This window comes from Pleurodeles waltl, chromosome 5, assembly GCF_031143425.1.
Source record: "Pleurodeles waltl isolate 20211129_DDA chromosome 5, aPleWal1.hap1.20221129, whole genome shotgun sequence".
NCBI lineage: Eukaryota > Metazoa > Chordata > Amphibia > Caudata > Salamandridae > Pleurodeles > Pleurodeles waltl.
In genome coordinates this window covers 1527334576-1527359793 of record NC_090444.1, presented here as the reverse complement: position 1 = coordinate 1527359793, position 25218 = coordinate 1527334576, and the positions used below count along the sequence as shown (strand labels likewise).

Here is a 25218-nt window from a genome sequence, read left to right as displayed (position 1 = left end):
TAAGTACCTGGTATCTACATGAACCATGGACTCAACAGCATAGTGGCAGATAACCTTGATGCCCTGCTGGCATGCATGAAGTTTAACTTTGAGAAGTGGACCCACTTTGGCCTCTCATTTTGGGCCATACAGTTTTTCATATGGGGCCCACCCACCCCCGATTAACCAGTAGCAAACTCTTGGATCACCACTCCTATGGGGGGCTGCCCCCCCTCATTTGAGCTCTAAGCTCTGGCCCTGCATGTGGTGCAATTCCCTTACATGATACCCTAAACTCTGGATCTGACACTGTGGGTGCTATTGGAGTGCACCCTGCTGAGCTGCCCACAAGGACTGTACCCCAGCTACAGGAGTAACATGACCTTTCAAAGCACCAAGCGATAGTCAAATCACAAAGGCGGGCCCACTGACTTTTTGGGGTGGATCCTCTTCTTTAAGAACATGCACCCTAATGGGGTAATTCTGGCATCCACATAGGAGGTGAGATGTTGGGCTGGGAAGCATGGTGTTCTGCTGGCATCCACAGCCTCCAACAGGTCCTCAAGCACATCACTTTCAAATCCTTCATGACACTCCACTAGGAGTTCGGTCTCCCATCTCATCACGCTTGGCAGTATTTACAGTTATGAAATTGCCTCAGAAGTCGCCTCAAGGTGCAGGGTTGCTTTCCCAGGGTGATGTCTGGCTTCTATAGCCTCTAGAGTCAACATCTTTTCTCCTTGCCTCTCCTAAATAACCTCTGTAATAAATGGCAAACTCAGCTATAGAGGAATATGAGACTGAGGATCTGACAGACCTTTCGGAGGCACTTTGGCTGTAGGATCCGAGAGGCGAAGTTGAAATTTTGTCTCTTTAAATCATTGCATAACTGCTACCAGACTTCTGTAAAAGTACGGGCCGCAGGCCTGTTGCCTCATGCAAATTTCTGGCGTTCCGCCGACCGTTCTGACCTGATTCATATCATTGGTGACTGTCCCACAGTACAACTGTATTGAGAGGCGGTTGACGTAATGCTGAGAGAGACAATCACAACTCCCTTATCCCATCCCTTGATTCTTCTACATGATCTTGTGGCCTCCATTGACCTCTTACGCCTTCCGAGCTGGCTATTGCAGCGGCGCTCACCACGGCAACAATCTGTATACTTCGTAACTGGTGCTGATCTCCCTCCTCCCTAGGAGTGGATCTTCTATAACCGACAGGACAAGGAAGAGACATTTATTCTCACTTGGGTACCTTTTCTCTGGGATGATGTCTGTTAGCTAACTTACTAGCACCTGGTTGAAAACACTTTAGACTCCTCATGGGGCTACAAGATATTGTACTGCACTACCGCTGCTCCTGAGACCTTGCCCTGGTTGTGATCCTTGAGAGTACTCAATCACTTTTCACACTTTAGTCTCATTTTCTTCACCCCCTACCTCTACCTCCCACCTCTTGCTTCACCATTCACTTCCTTTTTCCCCATTCATTATCCATTTACCTCCCCCACTTCCAGCCCCTACCCCCCAGGCATGTGTGTGCCTGTGAGCCCCATGTTTGCCTTCCCCCAGTTTAATCTTTTATCATAATCTGTTTTTCTCACAGGTCCCCCTACCCCACTGACCGACATGTGTACAAATGTGGACATTTTTGTTGTTCCAATGTACTCTCTTTTACCAATGCTTTGTGGGGCCTTCACATACCATGTATTTAATATTAAGTTCAATTGCACACTGAGGGCCTTATTACGGCAGTCTTTTTGTAAGGCCATCAAAGCCACTGTAGAAAAAAACCCGCCAGTGCTGGAGGTCTGCTGACCGCCATATTAGTCATTGGAGGACTTCTGCCCATTTATGGGCAGAAGTCCGACTCCGAAGAGGCGATTGCATTGCCAGCACTGCCAGGCCAGCAAGACTTCGCCCGCAGTATTACGAGATGAAATACGGCTTGGCGGATTCTTGCTGGCGTGGTGGTGCTGGAGATGCAAAAACCACTGTGCCCCATCTCCTCTCGGACTACCAGCTTGTGGGAAAAGGTAAGATGATCCTCCGATCGGGGGGGGGTAAGTGTGTCTGTGTGTATGTGTGAGTGAGTGCGAGTATGCGGAGGGGGGTGTAGTATGAGTGTGAGTATGTGGAGGGGTGAGGGGGTGGTGAATGTGTAAGTGTATGCAAAAGAATGTGAATGTTTGTGTGCGTGCGTGTGTACATGAATAGGGTGTGTGTCTGCATGTTTGCAAGTAAGTGGGGGTGTCTGTGTGAATGTATGCATATGCAGAGGGGTGTGTATCCAAATGCATGCATGCGTGAAGGGTTGGGGGTGTATGGAAGTTTGTGGACGGGTGAGGAGGTGTCTGCATGTGTGTGGACACGTGAGGATGCATGTGCCAGCGATAGGAATGGGGATTCCTGTCATCGAGCGCGTGACCACCAGGGTTTTCGTGGCAGGGTGACTGTCACGAAAACCCTGGCAGTCTGTAGCCTCGTAATCCAGCTGGAGGAGCTCACCGCTGGCCGCATCTGTGCGACCGCACATGCGGGCCAGGCGGCGTTGTGACAGTTTGACTTCTGCCAAACTCCACAACTCGTAATGTGCAGTCTTCACTCCCAGTCCATCTGTGGTGAGCCCGCCACCACGGCCAAGGAGGTCTTCGGACTGCCAGGGTCGTGATGAGGACCTGTGTACTTTACACTGTATGTTTATTTCCAGTATTAAGCCTTATGTTTTCCGCACCATCCCTTTACCCCCTTTTATATTGAAATTTCATTAAAAAAAATGTGAAACAAAAAAAGTTCATTTATAAAGAGTGGGAACCATAAAAATCAAAAGTACAAGCACCGATCCCTGTGCTTCAAGGCACAGATTCAAGTGCCTGTTTGCTCAGTTTCACCACAGCTGCTGACATGGGACGGATTTCTGTGAATTACAACATGAATGGTAATCACCAAATAGTAAGCCAATTCCCTTTGTTGTTTCATGGTTTAGGGAAGTTAAAGACTATGAAAACAAAGCTGCATATTAATAAGAATATCCGTCCTTTTGCTCAGAGACATAGACAAACTACTTTTCATTTGAAAGAAGCTGTTGAAAAAGAGCTTGAATTGTTACTTAAGCATGAAATTATTGAGCATTCCACTCATCCAACATCAGGGGTTTCTCCAATAGTAGTAGTGCCCAAAAAGGACAGTAAAGGAGCTCTACACATATCTATTGACATGTGCCATCCAAACAAAGCACTTGAATGAGAATGACATTCAGAGCTGCACATTGCTGACAGGATAACACATATGAATGGTGCCACTGTATTTTATCAACTTGATTTAAATAAATGTTATCATCAGTTGGAATGTGAAGAAACCTTTTCTAAACAGGTTGGTTTGTTTATATACAAGAGACATAGGCCCTCATTATCGGTCTGGCAGTCCATTGACCACCAGACTCATGGATGGCGGGCTGACCTCCGCGGTAGTGGCGGTCTGCCCGCTATATTATGATCCTGGTTGATATGCCATGGTGGAAACGCCTCCACCGCCAGGCTGCCACCTCCAGGCAGCATGGCGGTCTTGGGATTTCAAATCTGCTGCCCTGGGGATTATGAGTTCCATTCCGCCAGCCTTTTCTTAGCGGTTTACATCGCCAGGGAAAGGCTGGTGGAATGGGTGACTCAGTGTCCCCCTGGAGGGCCCTGCACTGCCCATGCCCTTGGGGCCCCCATGCAAAGCCCCGTCGTGCATTTCACTGCCCGATTACGGGCAGTGAAATGCGTGATGGGTGCTGCTGCACCCGCCGCACCGCCACAATGTAATGGCCTTGTTTCCCGCTGGGCTGGGGTTGGGGTGCAGAAACGCTGTTTCTGCCCGCCTGCCCAGCGGGAAAATCATTATAGGGCCAGCCGGGGCTTCACCACACTGGAGGTTAAGTAGGGGGAATGTGGTGCCTCCCGCCGAACTCATAATTACCCCTAAACTTTTGGTGTGTCATTGACCTTAGAACTTTTCCAAAACATCATTCGACATGTCATACAGACTGTTGTGAATGCATACTTATAGCAATGGCATTTCAGTTTTCAGAGCTGCACAGAAAGAGCACCATAAAGCTCTCACACAAGTATGCCAATTACTAGGTTTGACTTTGAAGGCAGACAAGTGTGAGTTCAACAAGGCAAAACTGAAATTAGTTGGCCATATGTTTTCTGATTGGGTTATGAAATCTGACCTTGCAAAAGTACAAGCTTTGTCAAATGCTGATCCCTCTAAGATGTTTCAATGGTACATTTTTTTTCTAGGCATGGCCAGTTACTGTTTAAGATACATACACAACTTTGCCACTGTAAGTACTCCATTACGATAAATGAGGAAGAACAATGTTTCATTCAAATGGTCACAAGAATATGAGAAATGTTTCAAGAGAATCAAATACACCATTGAAAATGATACCGAAATGGCATACTTTAATCCAAAGCTTTATACAGAGGTTGTAGTTGACACTAGCCCAGTCGGGTTAGGTTATCCTTGCACAGATTAGTGAATGCCCAAAGTCTCATTGGCATATTGTGGTTTATCCTAGAAGATTTTTGCCCCCTAACAGAACATGCTTACTCACAACCTGAGAAAGAAAGTTGGGTTTGGTTGAGACTTATGAACTTTTCCATGTATTTCTGTACAGAAAGTCTTTTACACTGGTAACTGCTTGTTAAGCTTTGCTGACCATCTTTGGCAATCTAAAAACCAAGATGCCTCCTTGCATTGAATGATGGGGACTACAATTACAAGAGTACGATTACAGAATTGTGCATCATCTGGGAAAGGATCAAAATCCTGCTGACTACTTTTCGAAAGTACCTTTACCAGGTCACAGTACATCATCCAAGACAGCTGGCACCTAAATAAACATAATTGTCAAGTCAAGTACACCAGCTGCTGTATCGTTATCCCAGATTGTCAATGTCACAAGCCATGATAGTGATCTGCTTAAGTAAACAGACACAATTACACATCAGTCATGGAAAAAAAAACACCCAACCTCTCAATAATGATGTTGAATATCAAATGTACAAAAATGTCAAAAAAGAATTGTCCCTAATTCAGGAATGAATTGCACTGCAAGAATCGGGAATCGTTATTCCAGAGAGTTTGAGACAGAAGGTGATTAAAGTGGCTCAAGAAGGACATTGTGGTACTGTTGCCACAAACAGAGGTCTCAGAAACCGAGTTTGGTTTTCCATACTTATATGAAAGAGTCAAGGTCTGTCTCAGTTGCAGTTGCCTTTCAACCAATGTTACTCAATATAATCCGAACATGTCAGAACTCCCTGGATGTGGATGGGAGAGAATAGCCATCAATTTCTTTGGTCCATTCGATAATCAACATCATCTAATGAACATTGTGGATGCATACTCAAGTTTTCCTTTGGTTTAAGATGGCTCATCCACAACTCACAAATGAGTCATTGAAAAACGTGAAGGATTCTTTTGGATATGGGCCATTCCAGCAATTGTGAAGTCTGATAATGGCCTGCCCCTTAACAGTAGAGAACTCACAGAATTCTTGGAGTACGTGAACTTGTTGAGTGTTTTATGAGTACACTAAATAAAGTAGTTCAACTCATGAGAAGCTCAATTTGAAAACAGAATTGATTTCTACTGTACAAGTTCATCGTTCAAAACTCCACTCGACCAAATGTGAAAACCCTGGACTTTGATGTTTGGGAAAGCAATGACAACCAAGGTACCTCAATGGACCACCTCGAGAGAGAAAAGTGAATACAGGATTCATACAAGGGATTTGGCAGAAAATGAAAGCTTATGCATGCAGACACGAGGTGACATGCAAAAGACAGCTCATTGAGAAAAGGAGATTTAGTAAAACAAAAAGCCTTCTGACTGGAAGCTGCAATGTTTTTGGCAATGAAAAAGGGATAGCAAGGGCCATTTTTACATTGTCCACAATTTCATTTCAATTTGAGCAGAAAAAACGTCTGCATGGCATCAGTGTAGGCAGGGCTGAAGCCATGTGAGTTCAGATAACATGTAAGAAATACAGAGCTTCATCACAAAGACAAAGCTAAGCGAATAGACCTAATGCCAGGGATACATAGAGCAGAAGATAATGCTAGATCTGATCACTGTCAAACAAGAAAAGGTGTATTATAGTGGAGTAAAGAGCTAGCCTGCATGATCTAGAGGGCAGTAATGGCCCATGACATTGCACTGAAGACATGGTGGAACAGGCACCGTATTGAGAATTTCTGGTGTATGTACATTGTGGAATTGAAGCCAGGCCTGGATTTGGTGACAGAGTGACATTGGTTTTAGTGTGGTCAGAAGGTCTTGGGCCCTGAATTTAGCACTGTGTTTGTTTGCTCACTGATTTTGTAAAGATCTGTTGTTTTAGGTTTGACAATTTTTTTGAAACATGGGGAGTTGAGGAGTAAATTCAAGTGCGGAAGTTATTTATGTGAAAGTTGTATAGAAGACAGTAGGCTGAATTGTTGTGTGAAATCAGTCTCCAATGCTTTCACACTCTCAATGGAAAGGGATTTAGTTGTCCTGCTAATAGGTTTAGGATACACATCAGAGGAAAGACTGATGTAATGCTTTTGGGAGCACCTCTTAAGAGAGATGGCTCAGGGAGCTTTAGACACAAACATTAACAAATACTTTTTCATGAGGCCAATGGAATGGGTGGGAAGAGTCATATTTATAATAAATTGATTTATGAACTGAAGCTAGACCAGGATCATTTTCTGTTGAGGATACTGCATAGTTTAGCTAGATTTATAGAGTGATCAGCCATTCTGGGGTAAACTTTCACTTAGGTAAACACCAGATTTCTAGCAGGCCAGGAGAGGGATCGCCTGACCTTACAGACATCTAGATATGGGCTTCAGAGATGTGTGCGGGACATTAAAACTGAGAGATAGTACATACACATTTAATCAAGTACATTACATAGACTGAATAGTCAGGATGTGCATTTTTTTCAATTAGACTGTTAGATTATTTTCAGATAACCGATATAGGTATAACTTTTTGGTCAAGTACAATCCCTCTCTCTGTCAACAAATATAACTGGGTCTAGGAATAGGAAGAGGACATTTGTATATATTACAATATACACTTAATGAAAATTCAATTTCATTTTTAAATAACTACTCCCTAGAGTCCAGCAATATTCTAGATATATCCAACATGACCCTTTATGATGCACTAAAAGCTACAGTGGGAGGCAAGCTAACATAGCACAACTCCTTTGAATGAAGATTCCAGAGGTCTATACTGACCATTTGAGAGACAAATTTATGATACAAAGAGTAAATCCCAATCAATATTACAGAGCATGTTTAGGGCCTAAGTGAACAAGAGCACAATACAAGGAATACAATATGCCAACCAAAAGATATGCTTTGATGAAAGAAGTAGTTAGGACATCTTTCTGGACTTCTACTCCTCCCTTAAAGAGAGGTTGAGTAACACGAGTGCAAGGAATTTCTGCGCGATCATTTAAAACCTAAATGCCAGCCCAGAAGCCAGAGCTAGGAGGCTTGGTAGATATGCAAGAAGTCCTAGCCATAATAAAGAACACAAAACATTTTAAGATACCAAGACCTTGCATTCACACAGGATAATTTATAGGACTTTTTCAGTCAAAGTAGTCCTACTTCAAACTGAAGTATGTAGATCCTTCACCAATGTAAGATTGATGGATGTCTCTATGATGGAGACAGTGGTGAAGACTAAACCGTGTAAATAATCTTAGAAATACAACATATGTAGATTGATAGTATTCTTAAACATTAACACAAAAAGAGCCTTGCTGTTTCTAAATAAAATGTGGGTCCTGCAAAAGCTGATTCTGACAAACAGAGATGACAATTGTTTCACAATATGAACAGCAACAGAATAAAATCAGCACTGCTCACCTTTATGAGGAGAACCTAATAATTTATATGGAGGGTGCTTTGTAAATTCGGTCTAATGAGTTTATATACACGATTGTGGTGAGATATTTAACTCCCGACACCAAGGCAATCATAATGCATTTGTTACCCATTTTTGCCTCTACATGCATAGGAAACAGGGATGTCTGTTTTCCTTGTTCCCCTTTGTCTGGGCTATTACACCATGTGCCATGCTCGCTAGGTTTTCTACCTTATTTAGATTAATCAAATTTGGCTCAGTGAAGGCAAGCTAAGCGTGTTTGTAGACAATATCCTGCTGTTAGATTTTGAAATAATTCCACTCATGCTGTAATTTATACAAACCTTTAAAAGAAAATCAGTCTACAAAGTGAAGGATGAAGAATACATAGGCCCTGATTCTGACCTTGGCGGACGGCGGAGGCCGTCCGCCAAGGTACCGCCGCCAAATGACCGCACCGCGGTCAGAAGACCGCGGCGGCCATTCAGACATTTCCTCTGGGCCGGCGGGCGCTCTCCAAAAGAGCGCCCGCCGGCCCAGAGGAAATGCCCCTGTAACGAGGACGCCGGCTCAGAATTGAGCCGGCGTAGTTGCAGGGGTGCGACGGGTGCAGTTGCACCCGTCGCGTATTTCAGTGTCTGCAAGGCAGACACTGAAATACTTTGCGGGGCCCTCTTACGGGGGCCCCTGCAGTGCCCATGCCATTGGCGGTTCATGAACAGGATGGCGGTAGGGGGTGTCTGAATCCCCATGGCGGCGGAGCGCGCTCCGCCGCCATGGAGGATTCCCCCGAGCAGCGGAAAGTCGGCGGGAGACCGCCGACTTTCCGCTTCTGACCGTGGCTGAACAGCCGCGGTCAGAATGCTGGTGGGAGCACCGCCAGCCTGTTGGCGGTGCTCCCGTGGTCGGTGGCCCTGGCGACCACCGGCCGCCAGGGTCAGAATGACCCCCATACTCCTTCCAATGAATCTCAGAGAGCAATACATACATAAGCTAGGGGACATGCCTCCCTTCTGAAAAGGCACTAAGTACTTTAAAGTATATCATGGCTGAGCCATTCATGGGACATGAAAAAAGAACATCAATCCCAATCATCTGTAAGTTTCAGACATTGTTTACTCAAACCATAAAAAGGGTTTTTGGAATTTTAAAGGGGAATAATAAAATGTGTCTAACAGGGCAAGCCCCCCTCGAATATGTCCTCAGAGCTTCAAAAATGAAGGGTGTGTTAGCGCTCCTGGAAGTCCCACACTATTGTAAGGCAGCTGAATGACTTATCTTTGAAGAATGACCCTTATGTGAGTCATGCAAACACTGGCCCAATGTGAATCAGGTGGCCACTGGAGGTCTTCTCTTTGACATTATCTGGTTTTCCAAATTCCAAATGTCCAAATATTGTCCATCACCACTTTACAAGCACACTGATAGATGTCTCTAGCAATGTTTATGCTTACACCCCTTTGAATTCCACCCAAATAGTCACTGGCCTAACTCATATAGCTGGCTATAATTTAGATACTTCCTTGGAATTAACACACTCTGATAGCCTCCTACCTCCATACACAGCTACCTCACCCTGTTGTTCTTTACTATGCCCAGCAACCAATGTCCTTGCTTGGTTATGACTTTATTGTTATAAAGTCGAATTCTATCCAAAGGTTTTACTGATTCTCTCTCCTCTTTCTATGGAAATGGTTTCTAGGACCCAGGTATACAGAACCAGATAATGCATGTTTACAGTAGCCTTAGCCATCCCCTCAATAGAAGTTTTACTGACTGGAGAGCACTATGATTTTGAGCCTTGATCTCCCACACAAATATTGCATGGTTGTTTCCATGTAAAACTAATGAAAGTTTAAAAGTCACCCATACATTTGAAGCTTAAATACAAATGACGACTTAAACAAACACATAGGAAAAATGGGAACCACTTTAATCAAATGAGAATAGAGGAAACATTCACAAAAAGAGAGCATAAAATATCAACATACATGATACTATGTAAGATAGGTGAAATGCATAAAATGTTGACAAAGTGAGCAGACATTCAACAATCTTGCCATTCTCTATCTTAATACCTCAGTTCTTAATAGCACTATGATAGTGCCATTATTTTAGATGTGAAAGTGATCATCATTAGTTTTAAGAGAAACTATTCATGAAATCCAATACGTCGGCTCTGTCCGTTCTAGGTAGAAGTAACTATTATGATTGTAAAACTTACATAGCCATCCATCATCCAGTTGTCATCAAATTTGTTAAAGGAAACTTCCGCAGCCATCTTCACCTGAATTATTTTTAACAGTAAATGTGCTTCTTCTTTTTTATAAGTTCCTGTAAATGACAACAAATGTGAATAGTGCCACTAAAACCATTTATTATTTTGATTTTTTAACAGATAAATGTTCTGCCAATGTATACCATGCAGTAAATATTTGGAAAAAAAATATTTCTTCCTTGTTGCTGAACAAAATAACATTCTTGAAAAATATCAGCAAAAGAGGATGCAATTGCATCATCAATTACATAATTGGTCAAATCTTGTGTAACTTTACCAGGAGCATCATTAAGAATATCACAAAAGCAATAGACAATTGCACTTTTCAGCACTGTTTGAGGACCATGTATGCTTCATTATTCTGTTCTACATTCTGGTAAGAACATCTAGTTTACAGTGTTAATATAGCCTCACAAAAATGTTTAAGGAAACTTTTAAATTGTCTCCCTTTTTTTACAGACACCCCAAGATTTGGCTTTTAACAGACCCTATTTGTGTTGGTATTATGATTCAGTGCAATGTGATACTACCATTGATTGTCACAGTCCATGTCAACTGTCACTAAAACTGCACTGTAAAATTAATTTCACTGAATTTTTTAGATAATTACCAGTTGGTGCAAAAAAACACACCCGAGTTGTAGCTTGTATATGTGGAATTTATTGTGTATTTATGCAAGGAGTGGGTCCATTTAGCCCTGGGTGTATTTCAAAAGTATGGCAGTGACACCAAGAAAACCTGTTTTTATAAATTAGCTAAGAAGCACCTAATATGTGCCTTTTAGGCCCACAGGGTTGGATGTAGTTTATAAAAGATGTGTATAATAGAAACTGGGAACATTGTTTCCACACTGAAGAGTTGCAAAATGGTTTTCACTGTGTGGATAAAAGCTACAGTCCCTATTTTTTCTAGCTGATTTGGGAAAATACTGGCACACTCATGAAGTCATTTTCGACTTAGTTTTAAAAATCACATTTTGGTGATAAAAGAAGGGATGTAAGAACTTTAGTGGACAATTACATTTGGAACTTGTGTTTTGTGATGCTTGAGAATAAAATGAGTAAACCTCTTGAGAACGGGTTTGCCTGACAGCCCTGCTCTGCAGTGTGAATCTATATCACGCGCTAGCTGGAAAAAGTTATCCATCAGGGAAGGAAACATCAAGAATGGCATTACTAAAACAACTTTAAATCTTTTTTTGTTACAGTGGAAATCCCACATGAAGATGTCAGGAAATGCAGCCACTGATTCCCAGAGCACTTTCTGCTTGAGTTTCTAGCAGTAGGAAAAATAATCCTAGCACTGACAGAGGTGATGGTAACCTTATTTCTAGCTGGACGTTGGCTAGGACAATTTGATTTGAGAGATTCTGGGAAGATTTACGATAAAGTGAGAGAGGAAGTGTTAAATAAGGTAAGGAGACTATTATGAAAAAAGTAAAAAGGTAAGATCTCTGGTCGAGGATGTTGTGGGATAGCTAAGGGTTTAAAAGATAATGATTATAACAAGGATAACCAGGGATCAGGAGAAAAGAGGGGATGATGGTGTTGAAAACAGAATGCAACAAAGGGAAAAGAAGGAAGGATTATGTTGTTAAAGGGCATGCAACTAAGTCTACTTTAATGAGCCAACAGATTAGATGTTGGCTGATCTCTAACTGGGCATTCTTAGCTTGAAGAGTAACGAGAGGGATGAGATGAGAGTAAAGCATGGCATAACATATTCAGTAGTTATAAGTGCTCTCCAGGGTGTAGGGATTACTGGTAAGTAGACAGTGGAGTCTTCTGTGCATCCTGAGATGCAGCAGGACCTACAGCATTGGTAATAGTAGGGATGGCGCAAATAGAAAATGAGCAAATACAGTGAAGAAATGGACAGTCAAGACTATTTTAGAAGAAGACTCAGGTTGGAGACATAGAAGTGAACATCTTAGCATAATTGGTAAAGGTAAAAATAGGAGAATTAGACATGTATTAAGGAAGCTGTCGTGATGGAGTGGATATTATCAGAACCTGCTTTTGAAACAGGGCAGATTTTGTTTGTGTGGGGAGAAAAAACCTCCACCATTGAATGTTTTCACAACATTTGCATATTGGGTAGTCCTGGATAGATTGTTACCATAACAAAAAGAGCATCAAGCTATGGGAACACAACATGTAAAACCATCCTGTCATCTTGGAGTGTTACAATATCACACTTCACATGTGGGTCGATAGTAGTATCACTATGCCCATGATAACTGGTGTCTGATGTAGGAAGTGTTTAGTTACTTTCTTTTCATGTAGAAAGAGGGGGCATAGTATTTCCCTAAGGTTTGGTGCTCTTTTGAAGCTCAACTGTGGGAACAGTGGAATGTCCTTCACAATGGATGGATTATAGGTGAGGAGAGACCAGTGTTTATGTAATACTTTCCGAGTATGATGATGTCATTGCTAAAAGTGGTAATAAAGCAGATTGATGTTTGAGCTTCCATTTTTTTAGACTTGTACAGTACTTCATATGATCAATTTTAGCAAAGTGTGTCATTGTTTCTTTCAGTCCTACATCAGACAACTGTCTTTTAGACCTGCACCAAATGCTTTTTTTTTGTCAAATTTGGTAAGTCCAAAACGAAACAAGTCCTAATGGATGGTCACAAGGTGACTACATGGAATTTCATCAACTGTGACAGCACTAATGTAGTCTACCTCATTACTTGTCCATGTAATCAGCATTATATTGGCAGCACAATTAGATCCTTGAAAGCACAAATTCAGGAACACTATTCAGAAAGATGACCTGAACCTGCCATTGGCCGAACACTTTGGGGGTCATTACAACATTGGCGGTAAAAGCCGCTTACCGCCGTGCAGAAGACCGCCAGCATACCGCCGCGGCCGCGGAATTCCGCCACAGCTATTATGACCCACATCTCGGAATCCGCCGAAATTCAGACACCAACACAAGTCCGCCACACCAAGGGTCAGTGATAAACTGGTGAAAACAAATCCTCCACCGCCACGCCAACAGAAACACGCCCATGCTATCACGACCCACGAATCCACGCGGCGATCTTTCAACCGCGGTATTCCATTGGCGGTATACATTGCCGCACTCAAAATACACACACATCTCCAAAACACTGCCACATTGAACAATTCCAAATACACACACCTGATACACATACAAACACCACTCCCACACACCCATTACAATATAAAACACACACCCACATCACCCACAAACCCTTACGACCAAAACATTTTGATGAAGGACAGAGAGAGCGAGCACAGCAATAGACAACCCCACCACACAGAGGCACACAACACCATCACCCACACAACATCCACGCACAAAACACCACACACCACTACACATCACCACACTCATCACCACATAAACCACCCCACACATCACCTACACCACCCAATGGCACGCCAAAGACACCCCAGGTTCTCGGAGGAGGAGCTCAGGGTCATGGTGGAGGAAATCGTACGGGTAGAGCCACAGCTATTTGGATCACAGGTGCAGCACACCTCCATAGCTAGGAAGATAGAGCTATGCCGAAGAATAGTCGACAGGGTCAACGCAGTGGGACAGCACCCAAGAAATCGGGAGGACATCAGGAAGAGGTGGAACGACCTACGGGGGAAGGTGCGTTCCGTGGTCTCCAGGCACAACATCGCGGTTCAGCGGACTGGGGGCGGACCCCCACCTCCTCCCCCACATCTAACAACATGGGAGGAGCAAGTCTTGACCATCATGCATCGTGAGGGCCTCGGAGGAGTCAGTGGAGGAATGGACACTGGTAAGTCAAATCTTAACTATCATATCCCCCACCCTACCTGCATGCTATCACACACCCCCACCCTCGCCCCATCCCCTATCACTCCAAATCCTCACTAATGTACTAATAACACAGACCACCCATCCCAACACCAAGCCCTGCATGACACAACAAAGCATGGACACCCATCACTAAAGCATGCCCACTGCACATACCCATAACAACCCCTAACCATCATCACACAAGCCCCCACACAGGAATGCTAGCACTGGGGTACAAGCTCACCCACACATTGCACACCATGACTCACACACATGCAATAATTATGCTTTTATACCCCTGCAGGACCACTACCTAACGTCACCAGACAGGAGGGTCCAGACATCTCCACCCCACCCACAGAAGAGGCCCACAGTGATGACAGCAGCTCTGGCCAACTGGATCCAGATGACCAGCCCGGACCATCGTGGGCCTCGGGACAGTCGGTTCCCTCTCGCACAGGCACAGCCCAACACTGACCTTCCACCCTCTGGAAATACCAGTACAGCACCTACCCAGCGGGCCCATACCTCCGTACCCAGGACACATCAATCAGCTGTATGTCCACCACTACAGGGAACCCAGGATAACCCACCACCCCAACAACAACAGGGACCTGGGGGCAGTGGTAGTGGGCACACGGTCCAGGGGACGGAGACACAGGAACACAGGGGAACTGGGAGGGCTGCTGTGCGACAGGGGGCGGACAGGCCAAGGAAACCCACTCTCCACAAGGCCCTCTCCTCCATCATGCGAGCCTACCACCACTCCCAGGAGACAATGGCTACGGTCCTGGACAAGTTTCAGGAGACCCGGCACCTGCAGGAGGAACAGTATTTGGGGTTCAGGGAGGAACTCAGAACCATCAGCTCCGCCCTGGGCACCATCGTAGGGGTGCTGAAGGACATACAGAACACCATGAAGGACACCGTGGCACTCCAAGGGGCCCCTGACACTAGCCTGGACGATGAACTGCCTACCACCGCCGCCGGCGCTAGTGGACAGGACGCCCCGCCACAGGACCGCCACACCAGCACCCCACCCCCTGCAGACGGAGAACCACCCTGCAAGCGGTCCCTGAGATCCAGGAACAGGACAGAGCACGATGGCAAGACCCCCGCCAAGAAATGAGACCACCCTGATTGTCATCCCACTGTCCCACTTTGTAACCCTGTCCAGATTGGAGCTGTCCCAGCTCCACTTCCTATGCCCACATGGGCAGTGCACCTGTGAGACTAATAGACTGGACTCTGCCATGGACATTCCTCCACCATCACCCCTCACCATTTTACCACCCCTCCCATATTTAGCACTTCAATAAATACCCTTGAACCACAAAACAATCTGGAGTCAGTCTGTGTTTTCGAAAATATGTATTAGCTATAACAATGACAAAATCCGTTCCCAATAGTAATGTCAACATACCTATGTCACACATCACAAGTCCATGAAGGATGCAAGCAGATGACACACGTTGGTAACCACACCTGTGAAACCGTAATGGAAATGTACAACTCAGTTACCAAATACTGGTTGAAATTGACAGACAGGATAGAGGTAGAAGTGTGAAAGTAAAAGTAGTAGTAAAGAAACTGTTCTCACCTGTGTGTCACTGAAAATATTGCTGTATGACTGAGTCCCTGTTGTCAATGTCTTCTTCCTCTGCTTCCTCCTCATCACTGTCCACAGGCTCCACAGCTGCCACAACACCGTCATCTGGACCATCCTCCTGCAGAAAAGGCACCTGGCGTCGCAAAGCAAGATTGTGAAGCATACAGCAGGCGATGATGATCTGGCACACCTTCCTTGCTGAGTAGAATAGGGAACCACCTGTCATATGCAGGCACCTGAACCTGGCCTTCAGGAGGCCGAAGGTGCATTCGATCACCCTCCTAGTAAGCCCATGGGCCTCATTGTAGAGTTCCTCTGCCCTGGTCCTGGGATTCCTCACTGGGGTCTATAGCCATGACAGGTTGGGGTAACCAGAGTCCCCTAATAGCCACACCCGGTGCCTCTGGAGTTGACCCATCACATAAGGGATGCTGCTATTCCGCAGGATGTAGGCGTCATGCACAGAGCCAGGGAACATAGCATTTACCTGCAAGATGTACTGGTCTGCCAAACATACCATCTATACATTCATCGAATGATAACTCTTTCGGTTCCTGTACACCTGTTTACCCCTGTGGGGGGGGACCAGAGCTACATGGGTCCCATCAATGGCACCTATGATGTTAGGGATATGTCCAAGGGCATAAAAGTCACCTTTAACTGTAGCCAAATCCTCCACCTGAGGGAAAACAATGTAGCTCCTCATGTGTTTCAGCAGGGCAAACAACACTCTGGACAACACGTTGGAAAACATAGGCTGGGACATCCCTGATGCCATGGCCACTGTTGTTTGAAATGACCCACTTGCCAGGAAATGGAGCACTGATAGCACCTGCACTTGAGGGGGATCCCTGTGGGATGGCGGATTGGTGACATCAGGTCTGGCTCCAACTGGGTACACAGTTCCTGGATTGTGGCACGGTCAAACCTGTAGGTGATGATTAAATGTAGCTCCTCCAAGGTCAACAGGTCCACCAGCGGTCGGTACACCGGAGGATTACGCCATCTCCTCACATGTCCCAGCTGACGGTGCCTAGTAAGGACAAAAGTGACCATAGAGTCAAGCAATTCAGAGGTATGTACCCACAGCAACCCAGCACACGAAACAAATTCCAAAAAGTTGTATGTTTGTGTGTTGAGTCCAGGCCTCGGTATGTGTGACGTAGTTGAAAATTAAGCCATGTGGGCCCCTGAAATGGCGGCTGCCTGACCTCTAAACTGGGACAATGGGATGTGAGGTAACTGCGCTGGCGTTGTACACCGTCGCGGTAGGCGGTCGGAGACCACGGCGCAATGCTGCATTGGTTAAAATTGGATCCTATGGGTCCTAGGAGCCAATGAGGAAGTGCGCCGGCGGTGATGATACGCACCGCCGCGGACGTGACCGCCATTTTCTATCTATGCAATCACTCGATACCTGATCTTCGACAGGAGAGGACCTACACTGCAAGGGCTGCTGTGACCTCGGTCTGGAAGAGACAATGGCACGTGCGTCTGGGGAAAGGGCCCCTGCCTTCACTGCACAGGAGTTGGAGAAGCTCGTGGACGGTGTCCTCCCCCAGTACATGCTACTCTACGGTCCTCCAGACCAACAGGTGAGTACATAGGGTGCAAGTTGTATGGGCTATGCCTGGGTGGAAAGGGCTGGATGTAAGAAGGAAGGGGGCAGAGTTCTGCGACCATGAATGAGTGTGAATGCATGTGTCACATGGCAAGGGCAGGGATGTGGGCCACTCACTTCGACGGTGCAGTTGGTAATGACTTCTCTTCTTCCCCTCTACATGTCATGTAGGTCAGCGCCCACCAGAAGAAGGATATTTGGCGTGCCATCGCCAAGGACGTCCGGTCCCTGGGGGTCCACCAGAGACGGAGCACCCACTGCCGGAAAAGATGGGAGGACATTCGCCGCTGGAGCAAGAAGATGGCGGAGGCTCAGCTGGGAATGGCCTCCCAACGTGGGACGGGTGCCCGTCGCACCATGACCCCCCTGATGTTCCGGATCCTGGTGGTGGCCTACCCTGAGTTGGATGGGCGCATGAGGGCATCACAGCAGACACAAGGGGGTGAGTACACTCTCATTCTGCTGACTTTGCGCGCAGTGGAGGGGTCTGGGTGGGGGAGGAGGGCTGTGGGTTTCCCTAGGCCAGGGCGAGTTCCGTAGGCTAGACCCCTCCGTAATGCAGGCCATGTGGCACTCCACCCCACTTCTGTAGAGTGCCAAGTACAGGTATACATGCCCCTGTGTCATCTATGTGTGCAGATGTCCACCATAGCCATGTAGGCCATATCCCAGGAACTGCATCTGTAGAGGCCAAGAGAGCGGTGTAGTGCAGGGGGCTGCTGTGTCTGTATTATCCGCCAATGGTAGCGGTAAGCCATGCACTCAACCTGTCTTTCTTCTGTTTCCCACCCCCTTTTGTGGTCTCCCTGTTCTTTTGTGCATCAGCATCATCAGGCGGAGGTACAGTGGCACCGGAGCACGAGGGGGCTGCATCCCACATGGATTCTGAGTACACCAGTGGGACGGAGGGCGAGGGGAGCTTTATGGCGGTCACCGCATCAGCAACCAGCGACACAGACTCGTCCTCCGATGGGAGCTCCCTTGTGGTGACGGCACCATCTGTGCCCCCATTTCAACAGGTACAGCCGCCACCCCCCCTACCAGCACCGCCCTCCCAGCAGCCTCTCAGCCGCCACCCCCGTGCCCGCTCACCCAGGAGGGTGGGCATCACCTTCGCCCCAGGCACCTCAAGCCCTGCCACCGGCACCCCTGCTGCCCTCAGTGAGGAGGCCATTGACCTCCTCAGGTCACTCACTGTTAGACAGTCTACCATTGTGAATGCCATCCAGGGTGTAGAGAGGGAGTTACAACACACTAATAAATTCTTGGAGGGCATTCATTCTGGTCAGGCTGCCCATCATCGAACCCTGCAATCTCTGGCCTCAGCACTGATGGCAGCCATTGTCCCTGTGTCTAGCCTCCTCTCTCCTACTTCCTCCACCCAGACCCAATCCCCTGTACCACAACCTATCCCAAGCACACCATCAGACCAGCCTGCACACACCTCAACACACAAGGGCAGCTCAGGCAAACTTAGGCACCACACATCCCACAGGCATTCACACAAGCATCACCCACATACAGATACAGCAACATCCACTGCCTCCACTGTGTCCCCCTCCTCCTCGTCTCCCTCCTCCCTCCCAGTGTCGTCTAGACTCTCACCTGCATGCACTACCACCACAGCCACTAGGACTCGCACCAGAACACCCACCACCACACCCCACTCACCTGCACTCACCACCCCGCTACCATTTACACGTCCCCTGTGTCCTCTCCAAGTGTGTCTGTGACGCCCCCTCCCAAAGTACACAAACGCAGGCACACACACCCCCAACATCCATCCACCTCACGACAGCCTCCAGAACATGCACCTGCACCCAAATCACCAAAAGTTACACCTCCTACAACCACCTCCTCTTCCTCCACTCCCAGACCCCCTCCAGCTACCCGTTCCAGTGTTCGTCAGAAACTTTTCCTGAGCAATGTTGACCTCTTTCCCACCACCCCCCCTCCAATTCATAGGTCCCGTAGTAGCACCTCAGCCAAAAAAAGGGCAGCCAGTGTGACACAGAGCCAAAGCACAGTCAGTCCCCCCCCTGTGAAGCACCAGAAGTTGGACAGTGCCCGACGGGAGAGGGGGAAGACTCCTGCCGGCAAAGCCACTCACAAGGGTCCCGGGGGGAGTGTCGAGTCAGCTGTGACTCCTCCCAAGGTGGGGAAGGGGCAGAAGAAAGCGCCAAAGTGTGGGAAGAGCAGCACGGCGGAGAAGGCCGCCATCATCCCCGCTGCCCAGGACGCCACCGCCAGCCCCATCGTCACTGGTCAGGAGACCACCGCCAGAGTCAGTGCCCAGGAGGGCAGCACAATCGTGAGTCAGTGCCCAGGAGGGCAGCACAATCTTCACTGGTCAGGAGACCACCGCCGGAGTCAGTGCCCAGGAGGGAAGCACAATCGTCACTGGTCAGGAGACCACTGCCAGAGTCAGTGCCCAGGAGGGCAGCACAATCGTTACTGGTCAGGAGATCACCGCCGGAGTCAGTGCCCAGGAGGGCAGCACAATCGTCACTGGTCAGGAGACCACCGCCGGAGTCAGTGCCCAGGAGGGCAGCACAATCGTCACTAGTCAGGAGACCACCGCCAGAGTCAGTGCCCAGGAGGGCAGCACAATCGTCACTGGTCAGGAGACCACTGCCGGAGTCAGTGCCCAGGAGGGCCCCGGCAGGCACAGCCCCACTGGGCAATGAGGGAACACCATGGCACACACCGCTGCACATGTCCGAGACAGCAAAGTCAAGCACCGCTGAACAGGGCAAAGACCGCCATGGCAAGCACCGCTGAACAGGTCAAGCACCGCTGATCAGGGCAAGCACCTCTGAACTGGGCAAAGACCGCCATGGCAAGCACTGCTGAACAGGTCAAGCACTGCCAACTCAGGCATCGCTAGCCCATGTGCGGCAGGGGCAGTGACCTAACTGGGACCGTCACTGGGAGAGTAATGAACTCTGGGCACCTATCCCCCTCCAGAACCAGTGGAGAAAGGAATCCACTACCTCAGTCCTTAACAGGATGAAGCACTCTGGGCACCAGTCCCCCTCCAGAACCAGTGGAGACATGCATCCACTCCGTCTGTCCTTCACAGGATGAAGCACTCTGGGCACCAGTCCCCCTCCAGAACCAGTGGAGACTGTTATCCACTTGAGAGACTGTGGCTTTGCACTCCCCAGGATGGTACAGTGGGCAAACCACCCACTGCAAAGACTTGAGAGACTGTGGCTTTGCACTCCCCAGGATGGTACAGTGGGCAAACCACCCACTGCAAAGACTTGAGAGACTGTGGCTTTGCACTCCCGAGGACGGTACAGTGGGCAAAACACCCACTGCAAAGACTTGAGAGACTGTGGCTTTGCACTCCCCAGGATGGTACAGTGGGCAAACCAACCACTGCAGAGACTTGAGAGACTGTGGCTTTGCACTCCCCAGGATGGTACAGTGGGCAAACCACCCACTATAGAGACTTGAGAGACTGTGGCTTTGCACTCCCCAGGATGGTACAGTGGGCAAACCACCCACTGTAGAGACTTGAGAGACTGTGGCTTTGCACTCCCCAGGATACATCAATGGGCATGGAGCCACGTCGTGGATCTGGCGTGGTGCTGTCATCCGTCTGAGGTGCCCCCCCTTCACTTCCCCCTGAGGTGCCTGTTGTATTTCTATCTGATGCCCCCACAGTGTTCTCTCCGTTTCAGGACAGGTATTGCGTGTCGGCCTCGCCCATGCATTTTGGGCCCAGTGGTCCATGGACATTGGATGGTGCATACCTGCACTACTGATCGTGATATTTATTTTTGGCATTTGTATATATTTCTGTATATATTGGCTTACTGTATTGTGCTACATTACAATGGTTGTACTCATTTCCTTTTGTCTTTGCATTCTTCCGGGGGGGGGTTGGGGTTTGTTACTGTGGTGTTTTGAAATGCATTGGTGTGTGTGTTGTAGTGGGTGATGGTCGGGATGGGGGTGTTGCGTGTGTGTGTCCGTGACTTTTGCCTCCCCCCTCCCCTATGTCGTAGGTGCAGTACTCACTGTTGTCTTTGGCACCGCCGTTGCTGATGTTCGTAGAGGAGCAGGAACACAATCACAGGGAGTATTTGGAGTTCCGGCTCCATGGTGCCCTCCTTCCTTGTGGAGTTTGTTCAGGTGATCGTTTTCCCATTGGAATGGCTGTTTCCGCTGTGTTTTTATCCACGGTGAATCCGCCCTGGAAAAGGTGGCGGATTGGCCTGTTGTAATACTGTGGGCGGTACGTTGTCTTCCACCTGTCTGTTGGCGGTGACCGCCGCGCTGTTTGTCTGTACCGCCGTGGCGGTCGGAGTGTTAAAGTGGCTATCTTTGTTGGCGGTTTCCGCCACAGTCATAATTCCCTTTTTTTTCCACTGGCCTGTTTGTGGTATTACCGCCGCTTTAACACCATCCGCCAGGGTTGTAATTACCCCCTTTGTCTCTAAACATGCACACTAATGAACATTTACCTTCTGCAGACTTATTAAATTTCAACAGCACTCTAGAGGTGGAGATGTGGAACTGGAGCTACGACAACAAAAAAGGGCCTTGATCATCCGTTTCAACACAGTAAAAGTGGCTTGAACAGAGATGCAGAACGACATTACTGGCATTGATCTCACTGACCTAAGTTACTTCACAGTTTGTCCACAATGCAGACTTTCATCAGGATAATATAACAAGGGTTGTGTTTTAAGTCCTTTTTGTCTTTTTTAACCCTTATTTATCTTTGTCAATCCCCCTTATAGGCTCTTCAGGCCTCCAACAATTCTTCAACAAATGTCCGACTGATTGTCTTGGGAGTTCACTGTAGTTTAGGAAAAACATTATCCACTAGTTATTTGTAACCAATGTGCAATGTCCTCTAGTGATGCTTCCTTACATCTCCACTTTTAATCATTTTGTTGGGCAAATGTATGTTGCTGTAATATGCATAAATGTTTCTAGGGTTTTTACAGCAATATGTCCATTTGGTTTCATCAACGATGCTTTGTGCATTTGCATATCAACTATCGGATGCATGGCATGTTGATTCATCCCTTGGCTTTTTTACCACCATTGCATGTATGCCTCTATAAGAGGCCAGTACCATGTTCCTCCTCCAGTCCAGTCTGCATCCTCTGCCACAGGAAATCTAAATTAGATCCCTCTGGTGACATGAATCCATTAAACATTTGGATATATGCATTCTGAAACTCCTGACATCACTGGGTATTTTTGTTTAACCTTTTTCCCCTTTTAACTGATAACCTCAGCTATTTTCACTATGGGATGTAGTTGCCTGCTTTATTCTTAAACTAGATTTGTTGTTCTCTTCACTTTACAGACTTGAGAAAGCCCCATGTTTTCAACCATGTAAGGGGTGAAACACATGTTGGCTGTCTTTCTCAACTTTCACATTAAAGAAGTTCTTGATGAACAATAAGACTACGATCGTATTTTGAATGTTCCTGAACATCTGAACTGTTTAAATGGCCTTTTAACGCATTGCCTAAAAACAATCTGAAAATTCAACTTAGGGTGGTTTCACCTGCTTTCCAAAGTAACAGCTACAACCTGAATCGCTAAATGAAATTACACCAAATTTGGCAGGGAGGTAGATGTTGGTCCACAGATAACGCTAATTGGTATTTGGTGTAAATCCATTCAGTAGATTCTGAGTTACTTAATGTTAAAAAATATAGGGCTGCAGATCCTCCATGGATCCACCCGTGGAGGATTTATAGATTGGGGGAAAAGTAAGACCCTGATTGGCTGGCCGCAACCTGACAGAAAAGTTGTGGCCACCATATTGTTTTTCGCATCAGCTAGGGAGTGGTAAAAACAGTGCAAAAACACATGAGGGGTGAGGTTACAGGTATCCTGACCCAAAAGGACACATAGAGGGGTTAGGGACTCCTAATGGGAAAACAATCACCCTTTTTTTGTCCAATCCATAGATCTGTGGATAATTCACAGGGCTCAGTGCTCATAGATAGGTTCACATTTGAAATTGACCGAACCATGGAAATTCATCTGTTATAGCTATCTCAAGTAACTATAACTCGTGCCCTAAGGTAACTATAACTCGTGCCCCCATGCACAGTTTGTTTTTGTCCAAAATCTTACTGTAAATATTATATTGATATCATGAATGATGTTATCAGGGATGTCACGAGTACTGTAATTTGTGGGGTAATTAGCAGTGCATGGCGAGGACACAAGTTAGTGTTACCTTATGGCCCAAGGTTTGGTTACTTGAGATAACTCTAATTATAACAGCTGAATTTCTATGGTTTGGTTTCATTTAAAATGTGAGTCTAATTATAACTTCCCTGTAACCTTTGTTTTTTAAGTGAATTTCTGTGTTTTAATTTTCATTAATATATGATAGTCCAACTACCAATGCACACAGCCTTTGGCCGTGCGTGGTGGCAGTTAGCTGCAGGATAGGCCCTGCGGCCATACCCTATAACCACCCAATCCTGTGCTGCGCATGGCCTTCAACCATGCACAGTGGGGGTTATCTGCAGGGCTTGGCCCTGCAGCCAACCCTTAAAACCATCCACGCCATGCACAGCAGGGGTTGGCTGCAGGGCCCTATAACCACTCAACCCTATGCTCCACATGGCCTTCACCCGTGCACAGGGGAGTTTGGCCGCAGAACCTGGCATGGAGCCACGCCCTACGGCCACTTCCCATAACCACCCAACCCTTTGCTGCGCATGGTCTCCGGCCACGCTCAGCGGTAATTGGCAGCAGGTATGCATGACTCCTCTTTCTGCCAATTGCGGCCACAGGGACCGCAACCTCTGGGGCCTGGACTTATGAAATTATTTTTTTAGGGGAGCGGGGCTGTGTGGGCCCCCTCCCTACGCCAACCTTGGCCCTGAGGGCTGGTCTAAATATTTTTTGGGGGTTAGGGCAGCTGTGAAGTCCCATCCCCAGGCCGATCTCGGCCCCAGGGACCCCAGGGCCCAGCCTAATTATTAATTTGTTTTTGGGGAGAGGGGGCATGTGATCATGTCCTCAGGGTCAATCTCAGCCTTGGGTACCCATTCCCTGGGACCCAGGCTAATGATTAGCTTTTTGGGGGAGGGAGGCCACATGCCACATCCAAAGGGCCAATCTTGGTCCCCAGGGACCCCATACCTGGGGTCCAGCCATGTGACCTGGGGGACCTCAGAGGGAGCCTGAAGGCCCCTGCAGTCCCAGCCAGCTCCCCACCTTCTGTGGGAGTCACCATTGCTGTCATAGAGAGGGAGCTGCTGAAGAAGCTCCCTCTATGTGAGAGCAATGTTTCCACTGTTTCCCTGTCTGCATCTCCATGGGCAAAAAAAAAGAGAAAACCTCCGCTCGCTGTGAGAAAGAGCTATTTGACAGCTCTCCCTCACTGTGAGTGGAGGGTTTATAGCAACTTGGGGGGAGCAGTCAATGTTCCTGCCAGCTCACAGCAAACAGCTATGTCCTGGGGGGACATAGCAGGAGCCAGCCCTAGGGAATGGTTCCCAGGGCCATCAGTGGCTCCTTGAAGTGGGTCGCGTGGCCCTCCTCAAGCATCAGTAGCCCGAGGGAGGTATTGGTCCCCTTGACCCAGGGGTCCAAAACGCATCCCCTACTTGTTTTAAAATTAGCCCTGGGGAGAAGGTGGTTCCAGGACAGTCCCCCTTGTTAGATTTTGTCAAAGAGGTGAGCAGTCCCCACGGTTGCCCGGGGGGCAGGTGGCTCCCCATATTAGATTTCGTCAGAGCCCCTGGAAGGTGGCAGTCCCTGGGGCTGCAGGGGGGCCAGGCGTTAGATTTTGTCAAAAACCCTGGGAGGTGGCAGTGTCCAGGGCTGCTGGATAGCCCCCATCTATTAGATTTTGTCAAACCCCAGGGAGGTGATGGTCCCTGGGGCTGCGGGGGACTGAGCAGCCCCCATGTGAGATTTGTAAAAAGCCCTCAAAGGTTGTGGTCCCTAGGTTGTGGGAGACCTGGCGAATTATAATGCCCCCGGGAATTGGGCCACCCAGAAG

At 47.4% G+C, this 25218-nt stretch overlaps 1 protein-coding gene across 1 annotated transcript in view; it reads right to left on the bottom strand.

The window, feature by feature from the left end:
- The window catches only part of CSMD1 (CUB and Sushi multiple domains 1), a 5088256-nt gene that overhangs the window by 46577 nt on the left and 5016461 nt on the right, over positions 1–25218 (bottom strand). The window contains exon 67 of the mRNA XM_069235813.1: positions 10126–10235. Coding sequence (XP_069091914.1) covers positions 10126–10235 — 110 coding nt within the window. The remainder of the gene's footprint in view (positions 1–10125; positions 10236–25218) is intronic.